At 35.9% G+C, this 9,291-nt stretch overlaps 1 protein-coding gene across 2 annotated transcripts; it reads left to right on the top strand.

Moving 5' to 3' along the window:
• Positions 1 to 4,875: 4,875 nt before the first annotated feature.
• GONST3 (golgi nucleotide sugar transporter 3) lies at positions 4,876 to 8,936 on the top strand. Of its 2 annotated transcripts, XM_086257093.1 has the most exons (6): positions 4,876 to 5,088; positions 5,277 to 5,405; positions 5,578 to 5,617; positions 6,737 to 6,812; positions 6,896 to 7,096; positions 7,279 to 8,936. In XM_086257093.1, exons 1-6 carry the CDS (start codon positions 5,079 to 5,081, stop codon positions 8,413 to 8,415), a joined length of 1,593 nt encoding a protein of 530 aa, XP_086113219.1. In that variant the 5' UTR covers positions 4,876 to 5,078; the 3' UTR covers positions 8,416 to 8,936. The 2 variants fall into 2 exon arrangements, with proteins under 2 accessions (XP_086113219.1, XP_086113220.1); XM_086257094.1 differs by lacking the exons at positions 4,876 to 5,088; positions 5,578 to 5,617 and having other exon boundaries at positions 5,274 to 5,405.
• Positions 8,937 to 9,291: the final 355 nt, after the last annotated feature.

The raw sequence follows: 9,291 nt of genomic DNA, 5'->3' as shown, positions 1-9,291 counted from the left end.
AGCCCTATTTTTAACCCTTCCCAGGCAACTCTTACTTTTATGACTCTTTGACCTATTTTCACACAAAAATGCCCTTCTCTCTCCCACTCACATCGACATCCTCTTCTGTTTTCTCCACAAATCACAGATCTAAACCCACCCACCCACCCATCCACCCATCCACCCACCTATCTAAACCAACCCATCTCCCTCCCCCACCAGATTTGAGCCATCGCTAGTGAGATAAGATTATCAAGAGAAGGAACATCACATCCTTCCCTCCTCCTACTTCTCTGCAATCTTCAACATAGAGAAGGAACACCAAAATCCAAGTAGAATCCAACAAAACTAGTGAAAGACTAAGTCTTGCAAAAGTCACTGGAGCGGTGCTTGTGCATCAACCTCTCGATCCACGATGACGATGACTTGAACCTGTCGTTGGAGGAAGCCCACGACCGCCCTCTCATGCTCTTTTCTCACTCCGTCAACCTCAGCGACCACCGCGTCCCTTCTTTCGCCTCCACCTCCTCCTCCTCCCCCCAGACCGTCGTTGACGTCGCCAAGCTTCCCGTCTGATCTTTTATTACATCTCATTTTTATTGGTTACTTTTGTTTACTCTCTTCTCTTTTTTTTCCTTTGAAATTTTGTGGGTTTTGGATGTAATCAGGGAAAAAGATTATCAAGAACATTGTATTCATTATTGAGCAACCAAAAAAAAAAAAGCTTGGATTGAGACTTGGGAACTTTAATAAATTTAGATTTTTCTATCAATTTTTTCATTTTTAGATCTAAGTTTAACAAACTCCGATCTGGATATGTTGTTCCATAAAATTCCGTCATGAGTTTGTTGTTCCAGATATGAAATTTCGATTTGGGTTTGATGTTTCAGACATGAAAATTTCAACCTGTGTTTGTTGTTTCAGATCTGAATTTGATTGTTGAAGACAAATGGTAGTCAACACATGGTCGAAAAATTGGTGCTACAACCACTTTAGATGATGCTGCAGCCAGTTCATCATATTCATCATTTTCTACCTTTTTTTACATTTTTGTTAAAATTGATTTTTTGGTCGACAAAGTGTCAACATGTCGACCATGTGGCGACTAAAAAGGTATTTTTGTTCGAAAAGAAGTCAAAGAGTCATGAAAATAAGAGTTGGCTTGGAATGGTTAAAAAAGTAAGAGTTGTATTAAAGCTTATTTCATGATTTATTATCTAGAACTGTTTTTCATTTCCACATTGCCACCTAAAATTTTTTTTTTCTAGGTTACTACCTGTAACTTACATCCGTGTTTCATTTTACTTTGTTCCGTCAACAACTCCGTAAAAAATGCTGATGTGGCCGTTAATGTTGATGTGACGCACATCATATTTTCTTTTATTTTCAGATTTTTTCTGTTTTCTTATTTTTTTAAACTTTGAAAATTAATTAAAAATAGCTCCGAACTTAAAAAATACACAGAAAATTTCTACGGACTCGTCTTGACTAATACTAATTTACTATAGGGTGAAATTACCAATTTGCCTTTTAAGAGTTTCCAAAAAATTTGGAAAGTTCAAATTTATTTCTAAAAAATTAAAATAAATTTCCCTTTATTGAATAAATTCTAAAATTTCCGTAAAGTCTCAGACGAATTCTCAAAAATATTTTGAAAATTACCAAAAATCTGTTTTAGAGTATTCTTTTTAGACTTTATAAAAATTCTAGAATTTATTTTATAGAGGGAAATTTATTTTTCTTTAAGACCGAGAGGTCTTTTGGGTAGCACGTGTTAATGGGAAAGGTATTCTTAGTTTTTAGAAAACCAGCAGTGTAGACCTTTTATTTTTTGGAGTTCAGGAGATTATTCTATGAATTTCTAAAGAGTTTAAAGTATTTTAATTTTTTAGAAATAAATTTGGATTTCCCAAATTTTTTGGAAACACTCATAAGAAAAATTGGTATTTTGACCCCATAGTAAATTAGTACTAATTAAGATGACTTCGTAGGAATTTTTCGTGTATTTTTTTTAGTCTGGAGCTATTTTAATTAATTTTCAAAATTTATAAAAATAGAAAAATAAAAAAATTGAAAAATAAAAAGATGTGACATGTGGTGCACATCTAGCTCGCCACGTTAGCATTAACGATCACATAACATTTTTCACGGGTTGTTGATAGAATAAAGTAAATGAGACATAAATGTAAGTTATAAGTAATAATTTAAGATAAAAAAACTATCAGGTGATAATATGAGAATGAAAATTAATCGAGGATGGTAAAATTGTAAAATAAGCGTGTATTAAAATTAAAATAGTGCCTAATTTTAAACACCCTACTCACCAAAAAAATTTGTCTAAACCCCCACCCATCTAGAAACTCTTTCAAAACCCCCTAAAACTTATAATCCTAAATTACCCTTCTGACGCATGCTGACGTCACTGTAACTGAATTTTGGTGAAACTGTTTTTTTTTTTTTTAATTGAAGTTTTTGCTAAAACTCAATATTTCACTAAAACTAAAATCAAACACTGAAATTGAATTTCGTTACACTGAAACTGAATTTCAAGAATTCAATTACACTGAAACTGAATTTCAAAAATTCAGTTACACTAAATTGAAGAATTCAGTTATGAATTCACTTACTGAAACTGAATTAAGTGATGAAACAATTACACCTCGACTGAAATGCAATTACACCTTAATTAAAAAACAATTACACCTTTACTAAAACAATTACACTTCACTAAAACAGTTACACCTTTATTGAATTCTGTTTCATTAAAAAGAACACAGCAACCTTATCAAAAAAAAAAACCAACAATACAACAAGTCATTGAGATGAGAGGAGTAGCCAACAATACAACGTCGTCCGATCACCTCACGCGCGACGAGTACACGACAGTCGCCACTGCCTCGATCTGTTTCTACCTGCAAATTTGATTCATCATATTTCAGAACCATAATTTCATTCAAAATTCATTTAAAACTCATGTTTCATGAACTAAAACTGTTTCACGAAATGAAACTGTTTCACGAACTGAAACTGTTTCACGAACTGAAACTGTTTCACGAAATGAAACTGTTTCACGAACTGAAACTGTTTAATCAATAAATGAAGTAAATTTGTATATACTTATAAATCAATTAAAAACCACATTTCTATCTGGTTTATAACAAATTCAATTAAAACAGATTCACAAATTATACATTTTCCAGACAGATTCACAAATCAATTTCAAATTAGGGTTTTCAAATCAGGGCTTTTGAAATTCAATGCAATTGAACCAAAATTTGTATACCAATAGAGAGAGACTGTCAAAGGGAGAAGAATGAGACCGGAACCACTTCAATCCGCCGCTGGAATCGCCGGCAACGGCGGCGATAAGTCTCAGACTTTCTCGGCGTCGATTCGCCGTCCACGGTGGTCAGTTGGAGAATCAGAGACCACCATCACACTCACCACGTCGAGAGGAAGCTTCTGGAAGTGGAGAGCGGCTGCGACGTCGCCGGAATCTTGAAGTCACCGCCGGAGATGACGATCGGACTTCGGGCTGTATTTGGGTTTCTGTGGATTTTATGGGAAAGAAAAGGCCATGAATAGATAGAGGAGGAAGAGGCGAGAAGAACCCAACCAGTTCGATACCTCGTCGTCGCCGGAATTGATGGATCGCCGGCGAGGGAGCTCGGGTTTGCCTAGACCAATCCGGCGTCGATGTTATGTTTCGTGGAGAGTGGAGGGCAAGGAGAGGAAGAGGAAGGAGAGGCGAGTGTGATGGGACCGGTCTTGCCGGCAACCGTCGCCAGACGGTGGCGCACGCGTCGACGACAGCAGCGGGGAGAGAGAGAACGTAGAGGGGAAGAGAGGCACCTGATGAGAAAGAGAGAGAGAGAGAGAGAGAGAGAGAGAGAGAGCACCCATAAATTGAAAATGAAAAAAAAAAAAAAGGTAAAACTGGAAAATTAAAAGATGGGGAGTCAAACTTGACTGGGTATTAGTTAACTAGGGGGTTTAGGAAAATATTAAGTATAAGATTGGGAGTTATAGGAGAGGTAGAGTTTGGGTGGAGGTTATGAAAGATTTTATCTCTAACTAGGAGGTTTATAATTATTAACATAAATTAAAGACATAAATTCAATTTAGACACATAACTATATATGCTATTTCAACTATTTCAAATATTTCAAATATACACCTGATTTATTATGTAAATTGAAAAATGAAATTCTGTCCATCAATTTATTGAGAGATCAGTTAAATGTCAGCTTGAATTTTGCTAACGGGGATTAATTGGCGACGTGGCACCAACTCAGCATACATTTCCCGCCAAATGAGCAACACATGTCCACTTGACACGGGCCCACACCCCCATCACCTCTTTCCCGCTCGTCGAACGCTCTCATGACCATTTAGTCTCCAAAAAATATCACGTTTCCCCTAAATTCGAATATAAATCTCTCACTTGTGTTCAACGAGCGAGAAATATATGATGACTTTGTGGACCCGTGTCAGGGGTTAGGTGGACCTGTGTCGCTCATTTGGCGGGAAATGAGCGACACGGGTTCACCTAACCCCTGACACGGGCCTACAAACTCTCACTCTCTCTATTATTATTAAATTGTGAGCATGTGTCGCTCATTTGGCAGGAAATGTTTGCTGAAATAGCGCTACGTCGTCAAGTAATCCCGGTCAGCAAAAGCTAAGCTGTTATTTAACTGATCTCTCAACGAATCAATGGACAGAAATTCATTTTTCAATTTAGATAATAGATCGGGTGTATATTTGAAATATTTTAAAGTTTATGAACCCTATTGAAATAGCTTATATAGTTATGTGTCTAAATTGAATTTATGCCTAAATTAAAATGGGTTATTCAATAAAAATTTCCCTTTGTAATACCACCACCACCGGACCTCTCTCTCGCAGATAGATCTCTCCTTGAGAACAAACCCCAGAGGGCCTGATAACCCATGGGAGCTACTTTACTGTTCAATCCTCACTTATTCCTTTGCTACCGTCCCTTCTGAATTCTCTTCTCTCCAACCAAAATTAGTTTTTTTATTTTTTATTTCTCAAATTCAAACCCTTCTCAATTTTCCTCTCTGCTAGACGAACTTATGGGCACAGGTATCTCTCATAAACCCTATTTAATCGTTGCTTTTGCTACCTACCTATTTGCTTTTGCTTCTTCGGAGATTTGCTTATTATAATTTGTTAAATTTGGATGCTTTTTTTTTTCAAACAAACAAAATTTGATAATGGTTTTGCTTACTCTTGCTTTTAATTATTGTTTTAATTTGATTTGTGAATTCCAGCTCGAAGTTTGACGGAGGAAGAGAGAAGAGGGCACAGGGATATTAATTGGGATGATAAGGAGGTTTGTGGATACTATATGGTTCGCTTTTGTCCTCACGATCTCTTCGCCAATACTCGAAGCGATCTAGGTGCATTGCTATTAAATTCGTTTTGAATTACATTTTTAAACACTCTATTTGGTTTCTGAGAAAACCCAGGAAAGAAACGCTTGAATCATGATTTGAATTTTCTGTTTTTGAATCATATGCTTTTTGGAGAGTGCGAGGTTTCACTAACAGTAATGTTTTGTTCTTGAGTCAGGACCGTGCCCCCGAATACATGACCCAAAGTTGAAAGAGAGGTGATTAATTGGATGTTTTATATAGATCAGGACTTGCTTGTCAGAAATGTTATTTTAGGTTTTCATATTATGCTTATCCGTGCATCCAGATCGAATGCAATCAAACGACTGTCAAATTTTGCATGTTAATTTGATTGTATGCAATAGAGTGTGATGAAACTTTAACATCTTACATGGTACTCTAAACAGTTTCTAGGGGATTTTATTTTTTGTTTTTGTTTTTTGAGGTAACTGATTTAAGCATTTTGATTAGAGAATATATCCATTCTGAGTCAGCACGTTAGGTTACTAATTACTAGAATAATTGCATGGGATTATTGTAATATTTATTTAGTGATGACTCATTTGTAATATGTATGGCCCATTTTCCAGTTCATAACATTTGCTTATAATTTTAATCTCATAATAGCTGTCATGTTAACTTTGCTTTCCATTAAATCATACATTAATGATGATAACTTTTGTAGCAATTTATTTTGGGAGATAATTAATGAAATATTTGAATGGTAAGTATTCAGCTAAAAGTAATTGGTAATGTTCACATGTCATGTTCTATTCCATCTTTTATTTTTTTCAAGGGCTCTGTTCTGGTTATTGAACTCTTTGTAAGCTTATTTTTTCATTTTTCTTACCTGTGAACTGTTGATGAATAAATTTTTATACACAAATTATCAGGAAAAGGGTATATAATTACTATCTTTATGTTTTAATAAGAGTATGAAGATTTATTTTTATTTTTTGGTCATTTTATACACTCTTCCTTTTCATCAGAAAATTTAGAAAGTTACTGTATGCCCGATTTTGATATTTTCGTCACAATTCAAGGGACTACAAGACTACAGATTTGTCCAGATTGATTTGGTTGCTCTTCTGAGCTTGTTCTCCAGCTCCAAACCGGCTCTTTTTTGTTTTCGCTTTTGCTTAAGGCATTTTGTTTTTTCTTATTTCAGTTTGAAGTTTTAATTTTTGGCTGTGATTGTATTTTCTTATTTCGGTTTAAGTTTTAATTTTTGGCTGTGATTGTATTTTCTTATTCAGTTTTAAGTTTTAATTTTCAGCTGTGATTATATTTTCTTATTTCACTTTTAAGTGTTTCTTTTTATATGTTGGTGATTTTAGTTTTGAGAAGTCCTCAAGGCATAATGCATATGTCCCCAAGTTTGAAGCCGAACTTGCTCAGTTTTGTGAGATATTGGTAGGTTGCACGTCATGCCATTGGCCTTGATAATCTCTTATTTTTACCTATATTTTTTTTGTCATATTTTACTTGCATTGCAGGTGATGGATTTGGATAGAAGACTGAGGCGTGGGCGAGAACTCCGTGCTCAAGTTGTGGAACCTGCACCGCCACCTCCATTGTTAACTGACAAGACTGGACAGTTGTCTGTTCTGGAAGAAAAGATAAAGAACCTGCTCAGACAAGTGGAGGCCCTTGGTGAAGCTGGGAAGTTGGATGAACCTGAAGCGCCTATGAGAAAGGTTTTTCTATTCTTGCCTGAGTTTTCTGTTAATCATTTGTTTCTTAGTTTTTCAAATAATTTTTCCACGAAGTCTATCACCCTGCCAGCCAGGTTCATTTTTGTGTTATATATTTTCATTAGATTCCATATCATGTTTTCTTGGTTGACTAACTAATTCTTTTTTTCTTTATCCTATAATAGATGTCTAATAATAATGATGCGAAGAATTCTAAAGTTGGTGAGGCCCAGGTTGGTTCCAGTGCCCCTGCTCTCTTTGGTAATACCCAACCAAACTGGTATAGTGTTTTACTCCAGCAAATCTCAATCTATGGTATAGCCGCTGGTTACTGCTTATCAGCCTCATTACTTTCCATCATCAACAAATGGGCTGTAGTGAAATTTCCTTATCCTGGGGCGCTAACTGCTTTACAGTATTTTACAAGTGCTATGGGGGTCCTCATTTGTGGCTGGCTTAAGTTCATAGAGCACGATTCACTTGACCTCCTTACCATGTGGCGCTTCCTACCAGCAGCAATTATATTCTACCTCTCTCTCTTTACCAACAGTGAGCTCCTTCTCCATGCTAATGTTGACACTTTCATTGTCTTTCGTTCAGTCGTTCCGATCTTTGTTGCAATAGGAGAGACTCTCTTCTTGCACCAACCATGGCCGTCAATGAGGACATGGATCTCACTTACCACTATTTTTGGGGGAAGTGTGCTTTATGTGCTAACAGATTACCAGTTTTCAGTCATGGCTTATAGTTGGGCTCTAGCTTACTTGGTAAGCATGTCCATAGATTTTGTCTACATAAAGCATGTGGTAATGACCATTGGTTTAAATACATGGGGTCTAGTACTATATAACAATCTTGAGGCTCTTCTACTGTTTCCATTGGAACTACTTGTAATGGGTGAATTGAAGAAGATTAAGCACGAAATTTCGGATGAAACAGATTGGTACTCTTTTGAGGTGGTTTTGCCAGTGGGGTTATCATGTTTATTTGGTTTATCCATCTCTTTCTTTGGCTTTTCTTGCCGGAGGGCAATTTCTGCAACTGGATTTACTGTTCTTGGTATAGTGAACAAGCTATTAACAGTTGTGATTAACCTGGTTATTTGGGACAAGCATTCGACATTTGTTGGCACAGTGGGGCTATTGATATGTATGCTAGGTGGTGTTATGTATCAGCAATCTACAAGCAACAAGCCCAAAGTTGTGAATGAAGTAAAAGCACAGGAGACTGAGGAAGAACAACAAAATTTACTTGAAATGAAAAGCAGCTTAGAAAGCAACTACAATGTGGAACACACTGTTGAATTGGAACAAGGAAAATGAAAAGGCTTTGTTAAGGTAACAATGTCCTATTCTTTTGTTGCTTCTGGATTTTATTTTGCTCCAGTCCAGCTTTATTGACTGATTAGTCTCCAGTGGTAACAATGACCAATTAAGAAAGTTTGTCTTTAACAGAGTATCATTGTTGGACATGTGGGTTAAGATGATTATTGGGCATGACAAATCAGTTAAATTATTGTTACCACAGAAATTTTATCTATGCTGATAATTATTCTTAAGCCAATCTATTCTGCAACATTTATTCAGCCTGGAAAACCCCTAGACAAAATATTGTGTTATTTTCTTCTGTAAACTTAGATTGATGAAATAGTCCGAGTAGCAGTGCCTTATTTGTTGATGGCTGCAGAATTGTTAAAGATATGCTTGTATCCGAATTTTCTTTATGTCCTCAAAGCTTATAGCTTTCACAATGTACTTGTAAAAAATTATGGGAGATAGGGTTGGAAGCAGATTGCAAAAAATTATGTATAACATTTTTGAATGAGTAGAAATGATTTTGGTTTACTGGTTGGTTACATTTTTATGGTCTGTGGTTCCTGTTGTAGCTAGGCTGTTGTTATATTGGTTTTTTCTTTGTTTTCATAACTTATCTCCTCATTTTGCTGTCCTGCTGGGCTTGTTTATTTCCTCCTTGTATTTGGGAAATGGGATTTCCCCTTGATGTCTTTTAGGCTTGAATGGATTCATTTATTTGCCCAACAGAATAGAAAAAAAAAAAAAAAAAAAAAGAGAGAACATTTTAATGGTATTGAGGGTTCAACTTCATAATATTGATCACATCTTTCATTTTTCCACCTTCGGTCACCATTGAGCCAATCCCAAGGACAAATATAGATCACATGTTTTGTTTAGCCATAA

The sequence above is a fragment of the Dryas octopetala genome, chromosome 9, assembly GCF_963921425.1.
Source record: "Dryas octopetala chromosome 9, drDryOcto1.1, whole genome shotgun sequence".
Lineage (NCBI taxonomy): Eukaryota > Viridiplantae > Streptophyta > Magnoliopsida > Rosales > Rosaceae > Dryas > Dryas octopetala.
The sequence above is the reverse complement of the archived record's forward strand: the minus strand, read 5'-3'. Positions and strand labels throughout refer to the sequence as shown.

What these genes read in the sequence shown, in the direction of transcription:
- GONST3 (XM_086257093.1), top strand. An exon ending in GACCCAAAGTTGAAAGAGAG is followed by an intron (nt 5,618 to 6,736) that starts GTGATTAATTGG and finishes TGGTGATTTTAG; the next exon opens with TTTTGAGAAGTCCTCAAGGC. An exon ending in CTCAGTTTTGTGAGATATTG is followed by an intron (nt 6,813 to 6,895) that starts GTAGGTTGCACG and finishes CTTGCATTGCAG; the next exon opens with GTGATGGATTTGGATAGAAG.